Raw genomic sequence first — 20,000 nt, 5'->3', positions numbered from 1 at the left:
AACCTCTCAAACAGCTCAGGTCGCTCTGTAACAATCCAGTAATTTATTCACAAAAATACCGTTCAGAATCTGATCTAATCTCTCAAATAGCACTACTAATTATAATTCATTATCTATTTCGTATAATAATATTCTCTCAAATAGTCGAGATCGCTCTGTAACAATCTAGTATTTTATTCACAAAACTGACTACCTTTCAGCATCTGATCTCTCAAACAACACTAGTAATTATAATTCATTATCTATTTCGTATAATAGTCTCTCAAATAGCCCAGGTCGCCATATTCATAAAACGTTCTTAAAGCATTTCTCAAACAGCCCAGATCTCTATGTTGCTTTTCAACAATCCAATATTCTCTTCATCATAGAGTCCTTTGAAGAACAAACATGTCCATATTATTGTCATTCTCGTGTCCGTCCAATTCCTCCAATCAGACCCTTTATATCTTTTACTCGACAAGTAACCCTCTTTCTCTTCTCTCATACACTTTATCTTATCTCTATCTATCTATCTATCTATCTATCTATCTATCTATCTATCTATCTATCTATCTATCTATCTATCTATCTATCTATCTATCTATCTATCTATCTATCTATCTATCTATCTATCTATCTATCTATCTATCTATCTATCTATCTATCTATCTATCTCTCTCTCTCTCTATCTATCTATCTGTCGATCTATCTATCTATCTTTCTATCTATCTATCTATCTATCTATCTATCTATCTATCTATCTATCTATCTATCTGTCTATCTATCTATCTATCTATCTATCTATCTGTCTATCTATCTATCTATCTATCTATATATCTCTCTCTATCTCTCTCTCTCTCTATCTATCTATATCTATATCGTTTTAAAACTCTGAAATCACCTCAGCATGATTATCAAAAATACACTATACTCTTTCAAGTTGCAAGCATGGCTGATATTTCAGTCGTGCATTGTTTTCTCAAAAAGCTCTCATTGAGCACTTGAGATCGCTATCTAGCAATTCAGTATTTTATTCATAAAACAGACGGGGTTTATCCTTCATTCATGCAATATTTTTTTCATGACTTGCTGAAAAATGTCTTGAACCTTTCAACTACAAAAATCTTCTGAGCCTCAAAACTCTCCTTAAAAATCTCAAATTACGTCGGCGATTTAATGTCAAAATGCGAATTTCCAGTAAGAGGAGAATCATAGAAATCTGACTCGGTTTATGGGGCAAGACAAACAATATTTATGATGATAATGGAGATGGAAATGGTGATGATAATGATGATGATGATGATGATGATGATGATGATGATGATGATGATGATGATGAAGAGAACGTGGTGGCGATATTGATTAAACCAAGAGCTTTAAATAACATGTTGAAATATAATTTTTTTAAAACGACATCAAAAATAAAATCATATTATATTTTTTCAGGTTTCAAGTGAAACCAGAAAAAAACAAAAACTCGACAGCCAAAATCGATAAATATTGAGTTGAAAATAGCGCTGATATAAATAATACAAATCTATTTCTGATTTATCGCCCTACGTCAAAGGCTGGCTCTAATAAAACAGTCTGGGGTACACAAAGAAATCCCCCTAATATAATTTTGGCCAGAAATTATTCCCTTTGAATATTCATAACTTAAAATGACCGGAACCGTAACAAAAAAGTTTTAAACCTGAGAATAAAATACTAAAAAAAAAAAAAAGAAATCTGGGATTTAAAACTTTTCTTGGCAGGTTTTGGGGATCATTTAAATCTACACCGATTTTCTTTCAGGCCAAACTGTGAAAAAGCTGTTTTGCCAAATGAAGACAGGACTGGACCTAAAATAACCCAAGTCTGCTAACGTTGATATGATATGATTTATTTTCATCCTGTTATTACTTTCATCGTGATAATTTTATTCTTCTCATTGAAAATGAAGGCTCAGGTTTATGTGTTTTGGTAAGTTGGTCTGAAAATTATTTCACTCGGTTAATAATAATATTAATAATAATAATAATAATAATAATAATAATAATAATAATAATAATAATAATAATAATATATTATTATTTATTATATTATTATTATTATTATTATTATTATTATTATTATTATTATTATTATTATTATTATTATTATTATTATTATTATTATTATTATTATTATTATTATTATTATTATTATTATTATTATTATTATTATTATTATTATTATAAGACTTTTACTGCATTATATAATAATAATAATGATAATAATAATAATATAATAATAATAATAATAATAATATATAATAATAATAATAATAATAATAATATTATTATTATTATTATCATTATTATTATTATATAATGCAGTAAAAGTCTTATTATTTGTCACAATGAGAGATGCACATTTTGATGGCATGCATAGAATTGGCTTTAAACCCTCTCCTTACCACCTGCATCAAAATCGTCACATTTGTTACGACACAATATTATACATTTTTTCTTATTCAGATTTATTTCGTACATCACTAACTTTGAAAAATGATCTTTGTTTAATTAATAAGAACATAAAATTGTTTTGTAGAGAGCTTGTTCGAGTTTAAAATATCAGTAATTAATAAGAACATAAAATTGTTTTGTAGAGAGCTTGTTCGAGTTTAAAATATCAATTTTCCGCTGGGTAAGCCTGCCTGCCATTTTTGGGAGAATACTGGAAATCATCGGTAACGAGATAGGGAACCAGCTGAATGTCGTACTCCGGCGGAAAGTACGAGTATTTACATGATTTGGTCAGAAAACTCGTCTGGTAAGCCTGACATTTTGGGGAGAATACTGGAAATCATCGGTAACGAGATAGGGAATCAGCTGAATGTCGTACTCCGACGGAAAGTACGAGTATTTACATGATTTGGTCAGAAAACTCGTCTGGTAAGCCTGCCATTTTTGGGAGAATACTGGGAATCATCGGTAACGAGATAGGGAACCAGCTGAATGTCGTACTCCGGCGGAAAATACGAGTATTTACATGATTTGGTCAGAAAACTCTCTGGTAAGCCTGCCATTTTTGGGAGAATACTGTGAATCATCGGTAACGAAATAGGGAACCAGCTGAATGTCGTACTCCGGCGGAAAATACGAGTATTTACATGATTTGGTCAGAAAACTCGTCTGGTAAGCCTGCCATTTTTGGGAGAATACTGTGAATCATCGGTAACGAGATAGGGAACCAGCGAAATGTCGTACTCCGGCGGAAAATACGAGTATTTACATGATTTGGTCAGAAAACTCGTCTGGTAAGCCTGCCATTTTTGGGAGAATACTGTGAATCATCGGTAACGAAATAGGGAACCAGCTGAATGTCGTACTCCGGCGGAAAATACGAGTATTTACATGATTTGGTCAGAAAACTCGTCTGGTAAGCCTGCCATTTTTGGGAGAATACTGTGAATCATCGGTAACGAAATAGGGAACCAGCTGAATGTCGTACTCCGGCGGAAAATACGAGTATTTACATGATTTGGTCAGAAAACTCGTCTGGTAAGCCTGTCATTTTTGGGAGAATACTGTGAATCATCGGTAACGAAATAGGGAACCAGCTGAATGTCGTACTCCGGCGGAAAATACGAGTATTTACATGATTTGGTCAGAAAACTCGTCTGGTAAGCCTGCCATTTTTGGGAGAATACTGTGAATCATCGGTAACGAAATAGGGAACCAGCTGAATGTCGTACTCCGGCGGAAAATACGAGTATTTACATGATTTGGTCAGGAAACTCGTCTGGTAAGCCTGCCATTTTTGGGAGAATACTGGAAATCATCGGTAACGAGATAGGGAACCAGCTGAATGTCGTACTTCGGAAAGACGCGTATTTACATGATTTGGTCAGAAAACTCGTCCTTCATCCATCGATCGATGTAAACGATCATCATCACGGGATATTTATTTCTCAAACCTGAAGTCTTGCTAGTAGCAAAATGTATGTATTGGCAGATTCTTAGGATTCATATAAAATCAAGTCATTTTCGGTTTTATTTTAAAACATATATTTATTTATTTATTTATCCATTTATTTACTGATTTATTTATATAAATCCTTTTTTTTCTTTTTTTTTTCTTTTTTTATTATTATTATCTTTTTTTTATTTTTATTTATTTATTGTTACTTTTTTTTCAATATACCTTTACCTGTTTATTGTCGTAGTTAAAAGACGGAGATAATTCTAAATTGGCAAAGCAACGACAAACATTGGGTGTCTCCCATTCCTGAGGTTAAAAAAAAAAAGATTCTTAGGATTACGGGGCGTAAAAAAGAACTAGGATGGATGATCTATATTGACGACTAGAATTTATTTAGACTAGACATTTAATGCCAATTGTAGGAATATGTGGACTGTAAAGAGTAATGTACAAATATGAATATTACAGCTTAAAAAAACAAAACACACACGGGACGTTTAGCCTAAAAACCCTTCTTAGCATAATAATAAAAACGGTATTTACTGATTTAACTGCTTTTACAATTGGCTGAATAATGGTTTTGAGCGCGAAACGGGCCACATTCAGAATTTTGCTCTATTTCCAATGATATGTTAGATATATTCATTTACGTAAATAATTTTTTAATATATTCCACATCAGCTTCTAGGCCGCGTATAGAGTTCATCATGATTGCATTGTGTACTTTAACGAAAATAGAACATAATTCACGTCATTGGGAGACCGGGCAGGACCCATGTGCGAAGTCATAATCGAGATAACATGTTCTATTTCTTCTATCAAAGAAAAGAAAAGAAGAAAACCTAATATAGAAATCTGAAAATGAAATACATTGTTATCAAATCCGACAAACAAACGTAGCCAACCTAAAAATAGAATCTGATTTAGAATTGTTTTCTTTCAGCCATTTCAATATCAAAAAAAAAAAAAAAAAAAAAAAAAAAAAAAAAATCAAATACAAAAAAGAAAAAAAAAAGAATCATCCTTTCGGATCTGTCAGTAGGATAAAGATCGAAAATAAAGTGTGTATGAAATAGTGCCAGACAAACCAAGAAAGAAAAATCCAAAGTAAAACAAACAAACAAAGAAAAAAAATACATTCCAAAATATTAACCTGTTTCGACTGGGGATCGAACAGCAGGCTTCCTGATTATAGATAATAGAGAAAAACACATCGAGATAAATGGGTCTACGGCTCCAAAAGACATACTTTTAGCGTCCATTGTGACGCCGCCCGAGCCGCTCTTCTATTCACTGTGTGACTGCTCCTTTGGTGAATTCGACCAATTTTAACGATAAATTGTTATGCCAGGTTTGAGGACAATCGAATCTCACCTGTTTTAAGCTTCTATATTTTTGTGTGTTTTCGTGAAATTTATGATGAAGTCTAGATACCATATATTGCGTGAGTGAGCAAGATTTGCTCTACTCATCTCATACGGTTGGCCATTCATTAAGGCATCCAATTTGTCCTTGCAGTAATACTCAACGCCTCCTTCCCCGCTGGACATTAAGTAAGAAAACAAAAAAGAGGTCAATACTGCACCTCATCAAATGTATCAAATAATTATAACATCAAATACCGACGGTGCTAAATTTGGGTCGATTTGGTTCCAAAAATAGAGCCGGATTAACTCATATTATTATTATTATTATTATTATTATTATTATTATTATTATTATTATTATTATTATTACCGTCCAGCCTCGTGTTTTTGGCACTAGAGCTGATGCTGTGAGTGGTTGCGATAATAGAGACAGAGCTATTGTAAAACGACAGGATATCCTGATCTCGGCAGAACTAAAGCATGATCCTCGCCGCTGCTTTTATTTGGATAACGGACTATTTTGTTGTTGTTGATATATTATATTTATTATATCATTCCGCGGGAACGCCGGCATTGGCGGAGAAGTATATGACGCAAAACATCGTGAGCACCAAAACAAACAAAAGGCGGAGATTGGAAGTGTGAGTACAAATATTATCTGTCTTTCGTGAGTAAATTGAAGCAAGGGTCTTTTTTTGTTTGTTATTATCAGCCCAGTGTTGTTTTTACTAATCCATTTGATGAATTCTCCTCTGCCCTGTTAATTCGCTCGTGAAAAGATATTGACCCCCTGTGAGCATTATGATTTATTGAGCCTTTTAATGGTGGGAATAACACATTCTTTTATTATTCATTTGATTCAGTGATCTGCAGAATATATGTTATATATATATATATATATATATATATATATATAATATATATATATATATATATATATCATATTTCTTACTTTTTCCAGTTCCTCTTGTTTTCTAGATACCACATAGTGCGTGAGTGAGCAAGATTTGCTCTACTCATCTCATACGATTGGCCGTTCATTATGGCGGCATCCAATGTGTCCTTGCAGTAATACTCAACACCTCCTTCCTTCCCCGCAGGACATTAAGTAAGTAAGAATATTATACGGATTAGATTTTGTTCTTTATTTCTATCCATATTACTATAATGAGCTTTGGTATTGTTCAATGCAGAGAGTAATTAACCTTGATTTTAAGGGTGAAAGAGATAAATAGATAAAGAGAAAGAGAGAGAGAGAGAGAGAGAGAGAGAGAGAGAGAGAGAGAGAGAGGGGAGGGGAGAGGAGAGAGAGAGGGGGGGGGAGGGAGAATGGGATGCGAGGAAAGAGAGAGAGAGAGAGAGAGAGAAGAGGAGAAGAGAGAGAGAGAGAGAGAGAGAGAGGAGGGGAGGGAATAGAGACATAGTGATACAAAAGCGATATACATATATATATATATATATATATATATATATATATATATATATATATATATATATATTGAATCATGTTTATACAATATGGACGAAAGTGTCGACATGAGTAATGGAGGAATTATATTAAAATATTACAAAGTTGGGCATCAAATAATGTTCAGCTAATTTGCTTTCGTCGCAATGAAATTAAGCCTGAAAATTGATGTAGATGCCCCAAACACTTGTGTAAATATTAAAATAATATCATATCATTATATAATATACTACCGAATATATATATATATATATAATATAAAGAAGAAGAGAGAGAAAAAAGAGAGAGAGAGAGAGAGATAGAAAAAAAAGGAAAAAATTGAACAATTCTCCAAAAATCTTATTATTGTACATACACCAACAATAACAACAGTAACACAAATAACAACATCATCACATCATCAACCACACCACCAACAACAATAACACATGAAATAACACAGATAAACAAACACAACATCGAACAACACAACAACAACATCAAAACGGCAACACAACAACACAACAACAACAACACAACATCATCTCAATTCAACAGCACAACACTACACAAGCATCACCAACCTTACACATATAATTATACCGCAAGATGGAGAAGAGTTCAAAAAGTGGTGTGAGTTGATCGGGACGCAATGGAGTGGATTTCTTTCAGCCTCAGGATTAAGGTCAAAGTGTGTGGTGATGTGTGTGTGTGTGTGTGTGTGGTGTGTGTGAGTGTGTTTTGTGTGTGTGTGTGTGAGTGTGTGTGTGAGTGTGTGTGTGGTGTGTGTGTGTGTATGTGTGTTTGTGCATTAGAAATTGTAGTTTGTTAGGAGGTAATGAATGTTTGCCGGGTCCAAGTATATATTTTGGTGGGAAGATTGAATGAAAGTGATTGGGAATCATTTTCTTTTTTTTTTTTTTTCACTGGTGGGGTTAAAGCACCCATCAAGGAAGTTGTCATGTCCTGATTTTAGTATAAACTGTTAATAATGTCGCAGCCATCATCATCATCATCATCATCATCATCATCATCATCATCATCATCATCATCATCATCATCATCATCATCATCATCATCATCACCACCACCAAGAACAACGACAACAACAACAACCATAATAATAATAATAATAATAATAATAATAATAATAATAATAATAATAATAATAATAAAATAATAATATAATAATAATAATAAAATAATAATAATAATAATAATAATAATAATAATATAATAATAATAATATAATAATAATAATACTACTACTACTACTACTACTACTACTACTTACTACTACTACTACTACTACTACTACTACTACTACTACTACTTCTACTACTACTACTACTACTACTACTATACTACTACTACTACTACTACTACTACTACTACTACTACTACTACTACTAATAACTAATAATATATAACTACAAACTACTATATATACTAATATATACTAATAATATATAATACATACTAATAATAATAATAATAATAATAATAATATAATAATAATAAAAATAGTAATAATAATAAAATATAAAAAATACAACAAAAAAACCAAAAAAAAAAAAAAAAAAAAAAAAAAGAGAGAAAAAAGAAATCATTCAATCCATTTCAAGCCATTTCAAACATGAGATCACGACTCACTCTTTCACTCACGGTCCCCCCAGCACGATCTACTCACAACACTCTTCAGCGCACGTGCAGTTGTCAATACCCTAAGAACAATGATAGGATGGAAGGAAAACAAGACTAAATGCAAAATAATATTTAAAAAAAAAAACGATTATAAAGAGACCAACATAGAAAACCGCGCCTCATTTCAATGGGTCTCTGTCTGTCTAAGTAAGAGCCCGGGTCTGTGGTCAGCAGATAATGGATAAGGAATAACAATCTCAAAACCCTACCCGGTCAACAGACAGTTTTTCCGCCATCACATGAGAATCGTAGCCTAATTGGTTACCTAAATTAATTGGAATACGACCCAGGGACGGAGATCCTTTAGGGCTAAAATATCTTTAAATAGGGCAGAGAGAGAGAGAGAGAGAGAGAGAGAGAGAGAGAGAGAGAGAGAGAGTGAGAGAGAGAGAGAGAGTGATGACGAGACACACATTGCATGAGTAAAATCATGAGTGAAGACGCGATGTGAGTGGAGAGCTTATGAGTGAGTGAGAGAGAGAGAGTGAGAGAGAGAGAGAGTGAGAGAGAGAGAGAGAGAGAGATAAGTCATGACGCCACACACACACACCTTCCACTCTTCCGGTTCCAAAATCATTGGAAGTGTGTATACGCTCGGCGCATAGTTGAGTCTTTGGAGACGGCTCTTTACTCACATTCTCTCACAGTTCTCGGGTGTAATATGATTACCTGCCGTTAGCAGCGTTGTCTATGTCCGAAAAAAATATTGTAATATCGCCTAACAGGCGGCATGTCACGTCCTACATGTTAAGTGTTGCTGTTAGCCAGAGACTCCTGGTAAAGCCCTTTGAGCACATTTAATAGATATTGCGCTATATAAAAGCTCAACTAATAAGCCTCTATACTCAAGAATAGATATTTTGATGAATGGCGAATGACTTTTTAAAGCCAATTGTGACCCATCGTCTCAAAACGATGTCGGAACGAACCAGATGCTTAAAAGCCGAATTTAATTGTTAAACTGGTCAAAAATATAAATTGTTGGCATTAGCACCCTAAAATATGGTATCCATTCTCCTTAATAAAACATACAAACTCAACACAAGTCTGATATTTCTGGCTATAAATTCAATTTTCAACATCTTAATCATCCCGACTTAATACCGTTTTGAGGCGAAGGGTCACAATAGGTTAGTTATAATACTTTGGCATTAAAATACCCAATAACTGGCAATAAATAGGAACTAAAGAAATATTAACACATTTTGTTCAGTCGACACGACTAGCCATTCATTGTGAGGCGTTATAGCTTTAATGTCATTGGGAAACTTATTAAGGTGAGGCCACATAATAGGTAATGTTACGTATGTCAATGGGTTCACCGTTTCAACCCAACCACCCCCCAAACCAACTCACCCCCGCCCCCCCCTCCTCCTTCCATCCCCTCCCCTCCCCCACCCCCCGTGAATCGCGCCTTCGCTCCACTTCCTGTTCAGTACACTAATATTCTGATCCCAAAGCGAGTGTCTTACCACAGACCGACAGTAGCCGCCACATCATAGGGACACATAAAGTTCCAAATATTCCAAACAACCAGCCAAACCACCAGTGCAACACTACAAGCCCACATCACATTAATATTAAACCATGCAATCACGAATGAATAACAATTGAACGGGTTTTATTTGCTGACCACGATAATAACAACAACAACCATCAAAATAATAATAAAACACAACAACAACAACAATAATAATACTAACAACATTAATTTCATTGCGGCGGATTACGTCCTTTTCATCTCTTTCAAGGAGCGAACGCTAGAAAGCAAATATCAACCCGACCCGGAGACTCTCGGGGAGAAAAAAAAATCGATAATTACTTAATTTTGCTAATGCAAATTTATTCATTGCTGGGGAACGACAGATAGGACCGACGAGTGCATGCAGCTTTCATCGGGCGATTTATGAAATCACTGTCAGTAATAGGCCAAATTACATGAGAAAAATAAAGATCTATCTAAACAATTCTTGCTACGATAAGTAAAGTTTTCATCTTTTGAAATTATAGATGAAAAGGAAGAAAAAAAACGATTTGTTGATAACAACAATGACAGCATCCGGACAATAACAACAAAACAGCTTTAAAAAAAAAACAATAACAAAAAATGACGTCGATGACAACGAACACGACATCAACGAATAAACAGAAAGAGAAAAAGAAAAAAAAAGAACAGGATAAAATATTAAGAAAAAAAAAAAATTAAAGTAAATAAAAGAAACAAAACAAACAAAAAAAAAAACCCGCAAATTAAGAGTACGTACGTGCGCCACGGCTAAATCGTTTGGTCAGTCATTGATTTGGATGAAAATAACAGCGTTGTGTCCTTAGGTAAGGCACTGACTTTGCTTGCACATATTACCTAACTCGATTCATGTGTGAACAAGTATCTGGCTATATATAGCCACAAAATAATATCACAAAACAAATACAATCTGAAATAAAAACAAAAAACGACTGCATGGAATGGGCGTGTTGTTCTATAATATGAATAACTATGAAGTCGCATTGAAGATGGTGAACCCTTTGAACTGCTCGTTGTAAGTAAGTATGCATAGTGATAAATACTGCTGCGGCGATGTGTTCTTGTGGTATGACACTCGCTTTTGGATCGGAGGGTCCTAAATTCGAGCCTTGCTCTGCTCGGCGCATAGATGAGTCCCTTTACTCATATTCTCTCACCGTACTCAGGTGTAAAATGTGTACCTGGCCGTTAAACAAAGAAAATTGTAATATAGCCTAACAGGCGTCATCGTCTCGTTCTACATGTTACACGTTGCTGTTGGGCAGGGGCCCTTGTAATCCGCTTTGAGCACATTAAGCGGATATTGCGTTATATAAAAGCTCATGTTTTTTGTTTGTTTTCTTTTTAACCCTCTCCTTACCAGGCATTTTCAAGATTTTCCTCAAAACTTCATACCCAACTAACACAAAAATATATTTTTTTATCACTCAAACATAATAGCAGTAAAATTCTTGTGATACATAATATCTTTAGCAAAACATACACTCAAACGCACAGTTCATTTTCTTTAAATTTTATGATGTACAAGATACATTTGAATAAGAAAAATGTTGGTTACGTAACGAATATGACGATTTTCCTGTAGTTGGTAAGGACAGGGTTAAATATAGCAACATCTGGGTTAATAAGCATAGGCGACTATAATAATTACAACGACTATAATACCTGAGTGACTTGGGTATAACATTCCCGTTGTATTTTTTTTTAACCTCAGGGCTCAATTCTTATCAAGAACCTTATCGATTTGTCTAAAATTGGAAAATCACGATATTCAATGATTTGAAGACACGACAAACTAGACAGTTTAATAATCTATTTTTAAGCAGGCGATGAGACAGAAATAAATTCTTAACATTTTCAACAACACGTTGTGTCATCGGAAATTATGGACTAAGGATGAATATTAATATTAATATCACAAATTATGGTTATCAAGAAGAAAAAAAACCTAAGTGTTTGTATGAGGTGACGGTATCTATCGATCGCGAAATTTTCTGCAAATATTGGTTGGGCGTGTAGTTTTGACGCCTGGTTTCAATTAAGTACTGGGTGGAGGGGAGGGAGGGCGTTTGCAGTTCGGTCGTTCATCATTCTACATAGAACGCGCCGCAATAATTCATTTTTTTTCTTCAATTTTCCAATTTTTGAAGTCTATGTCGAAACACGTCCTGATTGATTTTTTTTTTCTTTCTATTATTTTTTGTTTTTTGTTTTTTTTTTTTGTTTTTTATTTTGTTGTTTTCTATTTTGCTTTACGTCTGACAAATATTATTGTGATCAGTATTAATTTATTTGGACGGAATAAAGCAGTGTAATGTTTTAACCCTCTCCTTACCAACCAGAGGAAAATCGTCACATTCGTTACGATGCAACCAACAATTTTATCATTTTTTTTTTTGCATCATAAAATTAAACGAAAATATTTTGTTTATAATTGTAAATAACTTGACACTGTGTTGTAGATAGATCTCATTTTGCAGAACAATATTATGTATAGAATGTACTTGTTGCTTTTCTGTGTGGGGGGTAAGATAAACCTGTTTTTGTGTCTTTGGTGGGTGTAAAGTTTTGGGAAAAGTTCTGAAAATGCTAGTAAGGAGAGACTTAAAATTCTCTAAACCCCCCCCCCCCCCAGCCCCCTCCCCCCCCCCCCCCCCTTATACGCACCAAAAAAATAATTAAAATAATCAAAAAAAAAAAAAACAAAAAACAAACAAAATAATAACATCAACAAAACAAAAACATTAAGCCTCATGTCAGCAACGGGCATGTAAACACAGTCGTTTATCAAACAAAGAATCCAGCGTCGCACGATAATATCGTAAAAGATGTGAGAGTATTCAGAGATATAGAAGAAACAGCAACGTGGTTTGGAAATAATAGATAGTAAGGACAAATAACATGGAAAATGTTGTAGTCTATCATTGTTGAATATCTATGTTTTTCTCCAAAAATCTGTTGAGATAAATATAATAATCAAATTACGCTGAATAAATTAATTGAAACCTATAGATACCTGTGAAAGTGAGAACACATATTATTAATGATATATACATGTAATATATGGACATATAAGCAGACAAACACATAATAGCCACAGTTTCTCACATATACGCGCGCACACTCTAACACGCTGAGATCGATGGACAAGTAGAAAGAAAAACACTCAGATATATATATATATATATATATATATATATATATATATATATATATATATATAATATAGAGAGAGAGAGAGAGAGAGAGATGGATAGAGATGGACAAAGAGAGAAGGATAGATAGAGAGAGAGAGAAATAGAGAGATAGAAAGATAGATAGATAGATAGATAGATAGATAGATAGATAGACAGATATATATATAATATATATATATAGATAGATAGATAGATAGATAGATAGATAGATAGATAGATAGATAGATAGATCGATCGATCGATAGATAGATAGATAGATAGATAGATAGATAGATAGATAGATAGATAGATAGATAGATAGATAGATAGATAGAAATTGTTTTCTTTTTTGTGTGGTTTCGACAGATTCTAACAATACTCACATGGACCAGTGCATTACTGCAAAACGCAGTCAGCGCTTGTCTTCAAGATTTTACTCCACGAAATGGGTGACTCGAATTCGACATCACTATTCTACCACAAAACACATCCATTTGCTGTTGTTCCATAGGACTGTGGTAGGTGAGAGTGGAGAAGCTTTCGTGTGTAATACAATTATCCAAAAAAAAAAAAAAAAAAAAAACCAGGCGATGATAAGGAAATGAAATATTATGAAGAACGATCTAGTTTTGATGTTATATTTCAAAGACGAACACGTTGATGATAGTAAAGCCTGTGTTGATTATCGTTGTAGCCGTAGGTTTGTTTGAGATAAATAGCGATGAAAAAAGGATGACGATGATGATAACTGTTGAAATAATGGTATATCGACCAGTATTCGGGATAATCCTTTGAGGAAATCCTATTCCAGCTTAGTAAGGAAATGGCTGAAATTGGCTACCAGGCTACTGTAGACTTTTTTCTTTTTTTTTTTGAAGAGAAAAATCCAAAACAAAACAAACAAAAAAAAAAAAAAACAAAAACAAAAAAAAATTAAAAAAAACAAAACAAAAAAAGGAACAAAAGGCAGTAAAAAGGCTTGGTGCGTTGCTAGGCAACAAGACCGATAACTGCGTTCGGAGGGATGGGGAAATAAGGCAAAGATTATCTCCCTTGTCCGGTAACGAGGAGGAGGAGGAGGAGGAGAGGAAATAAATAAATGGAGAAGTAGAAGAAAGAAAAGAAGACGTGATGATAATAGCTTTTCTTCCTTTTTCTAGAGTTTTTCATTGTCTCAAAAACGAAATTTGAGAAATCCGTGGACGAGGGGAAGTTGTGAAATGTGTTCATGTTTTATCCTCGTTGTAATGTGATTTGAGTGTAAACACATTTTCTATCCAGCTCTCTTTTGTCACTTGAGATGAGGAACAAATTAAAATCTATTTTGTCTTGCCACCCATTGTTTGTATAATTTGGAAAATCAATTTTTTTATTATTTACATAGGAATCTAAATGGAATGGAATTTTAAATAGGAAATATAGTTAATGATATCGATTTTATGATATTATTAATAATATCGAAGGTATAAATTATATCAATTGTTGCATGATATTATTATGGTGAAATTCCATGACATAAGATGACGGGGGTTGGAAATGTTAGTTTTAATAATTGATGGTGATTATAATGATGATGACGACGTCGATAATGAGGGGAAAATAATAATATGATAATGATATTAATGATGGTGAAGGCAATGGTGACAATGATGACACTAATGATGATGGTTATGATGTGATGATGATGATGATGATAATGATGATGTGGTGGTGATGATGATGATGATAATAATGATAATAATAATAATAATAATAATAATAATAATAATAATAATAAATAATATATGATAATAATATAATGAATAATATAATAATAATTAATATAATAATAATAATAATAATAATAATAATAATAATAATAATAATAATAATAATATAATAATAATAATAATAATAATAATAATAATAAATATAATAATAATAAGCCTAATACAAAACCTCTATGACTTAGCGCACATAATAAATGTAGGTACATAATTTCTGGGTTTTAATTTAGCCACTCACCACAATATCCCTCTCCCCTTCTCTCTTCCTTTCTCTCTCTCTCTCTCTCTCTCTCTCTCTCTCTCTCTCTCTCTCTCCAGGATCCATTTTACAACATTAGTAAGAAAAAGACACGGGTCATAATTTAATTTTAAAGATAAAGGGCATTTCGCATTCTTGTGTTAGGGATAAGATATCTCGGCCTCGCCTGCCCACCAGTGTCCTGCATCGATTAGTGGCAGCTATGGTGTGAATTTCTTTAAGACAATGATATCGCTTTGAGTTGAACGTTTCATCAAAGCCAGGGTTTTGTTGATTTTTTTTTTGGTGGTGGTGGGGGTGGTGGTGGGGTATTTATTTATTTATTTATTTATTTATTTATTTATTTATTTATTTATCTATGTCTGAAATCTTAGATCTATCTACACACACACACACACACACACACACACACACACACACACACACACAAATCCAAAGTTACCCAGAATCCACTCACGCAACTATGGATCAATATAGAATGATGTCTGTCAGACAGTCAGACAGTCAGCTTTGTGTCAGCGATTACCGCATACAAAATCACATTTTATTAAAAATGCTCAATGTCTACAGACCGGCACTAATCATGATAACAATCCACATATATATCGCATTCCGATTCCGTTAAAACATTTTTGGCGGACGTTATGAAAGGGTTATGAAGGTTTCCTCTAGACTACTCGTCCTCGTCTCTCCAAGAAGGAAAACCCTTTTAGCTATGACTACTGCTAAGGTACCTATACAGTGTTTTCATCAGAAATCAATTCAAACAGATTAGTGCTCTCTCTCTCTCTCTCTCTCTCTCTCTCTCTCTCTCTTTCTTTCTCTCTCTCTCTCTCACTCTATCTATCTATCTATCTATCTATCTATCTATCTCCCCCCCCCCTCTCTCTCTCTCTCTCTCTCTCTCTCTCTCTCTCTCTCTCTCTATATATATATATATATATATATATATATATATATATATCTATCTATCTATCTATCTATCTATCTATCTATCTATCTATCTATCTATCTATCTATCTATCTATCTATATATATATATATATATATATATATATATATATATATATATATATATATATATATATATATATATATATATATCTGTCTTACAATGAAAAAAACACATTTTGAAATTTCGGTTGTCCTTCAAAAATCGATCCAAATTAAAAAAAAAAAATCTTGTAACTATAAATGAAGTTGATGTCAAATGAGTCTATATTATTGTTTTTTTTTAAAATATATATTTTTTTTTGCCATCCGCGTTTTTCACTAAACTGTATAAACCAGATTATAAAAGTTTAAGGTTACACATAGTTTTGTGTGTTGGTCCGTTATACTTCCGGATGGCAATGTTGTTGTGAGCTTCTTAGCCGAGCGCATACTATCTATAATAACAAAACCTCCCAAACCTTGGAATTCCTTAATGACTCGGTTGATGTCCCAAGTCTGAGACTGTTTTGGAATAAGATAAGAATCATTCTAATTATTCTATATTTGAAGATTGAGTTCCCTGGCAACACCAACATGCCAAGCCTGTAAAGCTCCAAATCAGGACATCGACCATGTGGTACTTCACTGTCCATCAACATCCATAGAGGGCGGCTATCCTGCTATCCACAAAGCTGATGACGACTACATCAAATGGCTGAATGAGTGACACTTGGAGGTGTGAAGACCATACGACACTACTACTTGTTCCCTGGCCAAAATTTTAATTGTGTGTGTGTGTGTGTGTTTTTTTTAAAGAGTACGGTAGAACTTTGGTTCTTATCCTCCATCCCTCTGCTCTTAGCCCCCCCCCCCCCCCCCCCCCCACTCCCTTCCCACCCTCCATCGACATCCTGCCCTCAAGGCAGATTTCATGTGAGAAAAGAGGTAAATCTTACTCAAGACGCTTTCATTATTTTTTTCATTCTGTCTTTCTATCTTTCTTTCCTCACCCCCACCCCCCCCCCCTTTTTTTTTTTCTTCATAAAAATACAATTTCCATATTCCGTATCTATCTTATCTAACACCAAGACAAAATTACAGTAGACGCCACATAAGTCGAGATTATTTTTCCTACCATCTCCCGCAACCAAAAATGTTAAGCCGTATGGTTATGGAATGAGTGGTTTGAGACAATGTATTATAAATGAGGTCGATACAGTATCAATGTAATATAAAGTGATAGCGACTATCAGCAGTGTAATGTAAAAGAGACTGAGACAGTATAAATGTAATATAAAGTGATTTCTACAGTATAAATGTAATATAAAGTGATTTCTACAGTATAAATGTAATATAAAGTGATTTCTACAGTATAAATGTAATATAAAGTGATTTCGACAGTATAAATGTAATATAAAGTGATTTCGAAAGTATAAATGTAATATAAAGTGATTTCGACAGTATAAATGTAATATAAAGTGATTTCGACAGTATAAATGTAATATAAAGTGATTTCGACAGTATAAAATGTAATATAAAGTGATTTCGACAGTATAAATGTAATATAAAGTGATTTCTACAGTATAAATGTAATATAAAGTGATTTCGACAGTATAAATGTAATATAAAGTGATTTCGACAGTATAAATGTAATATAAAGTGATTTCTACAGTATAAATGTAATATAAAGTGATTTCTACAGTATAAATGTAATATAAAGTGATTTCGACAGTATAAATGTAATAATATAAAGTGATTGCGACGCTATATATTAGCAGTGTGATTTAAAAGAGATTGAGAGAGTATTGATAAAACATATTATAGGACGGAGCTGTGTGTACGGCGTATGTATAGGATTGTAAACAACAGACACTGTCGGACGGACGGATCAAGGAAGATAGATGGGGCATTGAACAGGAATCTGGGCTAATGATGACGAAAACAAGTAGCTAGAGCCCGAGTGTTGTGGATAATTCGGGGTGGTATGTGTGAGACGACGCCTTAATGAAGTGGTTGGAAATTATAGAGTAATATATTATTATTATGTGGAACAGCTATTTTGTGGTGTGTTTCTTTGTCTGTGTTTTGTCTGTATATGTATGTGTATGTGTGTATGTTTGTATGTATGTAGTAGTAGTAGTAGTAGTAGTAGTAGTAGTAGTAGTAGTAGTAGTAGTAGTAGTAGTAGTAGTAATAATAATAATAATAATAATGATAATAATAATAATAATAATAATAATAATAATAATAATAATAATAATAATAATAATAATAATAATAATAATAATAATAATAATAATAATAATAATAATAATAATAATAATATCTTTATTGTCCATGAAGACATTTTTCATTTGGTTACAGCATAGACACAATAATATACGCAAACAGACATGTATGGAATAAGTGCCAGACCATACACGCATACAAACACACACTCACAGTCTCACACCTGAACAAGGTTACTTGTAACCTAATTGTCATATCTTCATGATGACAAACATAAACATATTAATATATATATATATATAATATATATATATATATATATATATATATATATATATATATATATATGAGCCAAGGTCAAAAGGTGCCCGCCTGATACCAGTGTTAAGAAAATTTGATTTTTACTTAATTATGGGCTGTTTTCATTGGTTCATGCTTGTAATCAATTGATAATATGAAGAAGAGATAAAATGAGATAGCTCAACATACTCTGTACAACAGAATATGAAATAAACAACTTGAAAGTGAATTTTTAATGCTGTTTGGCATGTGCTTAAAACGAGGTCAACGCATCACCTTTTTAGAAATCATGTAGAAATTAAATGTGATGTTTTACCCCCCTTGATTGAAATTTGACTAATTGTATAAAGTCAAAATTTACTTTTAAACGCAATTGCAGTATATTACATATCTGATTAAGTTTCATATAGAGTTCTTAAAAAGTTGGTGTTGCTTGTGACCTTTGGTGTCATCAAACACAGCACAATACTAAGACTCGACACGAAACTTTAAAGCTCATGATTAATGTTTATAAAATGTTTTATTATGAAGAAAAAGCATAGATTTACTATCTTAACTCAAATCTTGGAGTAAATGTATACCGTTTTGCCGATATTGAGGTTTATTGGTTTTGGTGTCATTTGTCACAAGCAACACGGCATGCGTGAACACGTGGAAGTTTGTTTCGTTAAATGGCGATTCGCAATTTGGATCCACCCTTCTTACCAGTCTTTGAAGTGCAGCACGTTCATTTGCCTTTCCAGCGTGGCTCCAGGCAGAAAAGGTAAGTTGAACTTTGGTGTCATCGCTATTTACATTGTCACAAGCAACACTTGATATTGGATATTATAAAGTGCCACCAAAAAATTATGTTTTCAGCTGTTATTCTATTTACAAATATGATATTATGACATCTCACATAAGACTGTGATTTTGACACAATTAATTATTTCCTTGTAATTCTAATTTTTTATGTTTCAGGGTTGTATCAATCAAGAAAAAGACAAAACTCAAGCTTTTGACGAATCCAGATAAAAGAAGGGTTGTCAAGAAATTTGATTTGATTTACTATTAACACACTAAATTACTACAAACTACCAGATTTGAGCAGTATGGTGATGGTTACCGTATGGTTACATTAATTCATTACCATAGCTGATATTTATCTAGTGTTTGTGTGACTTCTGGTACTTTTTGTGACCATTGGTGTCATTGGTTAAAATGTCACAGGTGACACTTAAGTTTGAAGTTTCTAATGTATTTCTGTTTTCATGTTCTTCAAAGCTTGAAATGTCATTGAATTACATTTTAACAGGCTATATTGCATGTGTTCAGTTGCTATTTTTGATTTATTGAGGCAAAATTGCGTTCTAGTGCCGATTTTGACCAAA

At 33.1% G+C, this 20,000-nt stretch overlaps 1 protein-coding gene across 9 annotated transcripts in view; it reads right to left on the bottom strand.

Annotated features, from left to right (window-relative positions):
* The window catches only part of LOC144958678 (innexin unc-9-like), an 867,612-nt gene that overhangs the window by 66,043 nt on the left and 781,569 nt on the right, over positions 1 to 20,000 (bottom strand). Inside the window, exon 2 of one of the 9 annotated variants that reach the window (XM_078890810.1) lies at positions 13,527 to 14,531. The exons of the other annotated variants lie outside the window; for them this stretch is intronic. Within the exon in view, the coding sequence (XP_078746936.1) occupies positions 13,527 to 13,540 (14 nt within the window). The 5' untranslated portion in view covers positions 13,541 to 14,531. The remainder of the gene's footprint in view (positions 1 to 13,526; positions 14,532 to 20,000) is intronic. 9 annotated transcript variants of the gene reach the window in all.

Source organism: Berghia stephanieae, chromosome 13 (genome assembly GCF_034508935.2).
Source record: "Berghia stephanieae isolate SIO BIC M18660-M18661 chromosome 13, UCSD_Bste_1.3, whole genome shotgun sequence".
Taxonomy (NCBI): Eukaryota; Metazoa; Mollusca; class Gastropoda; order Nudibranchia; family Aeolidiidae; genus Berghia; species Berghia stephanieae.
Note: the sequence above shows the minus strand (reverse complement) of the source record. Positions and strands in the feature narration are given on the sequence as shown.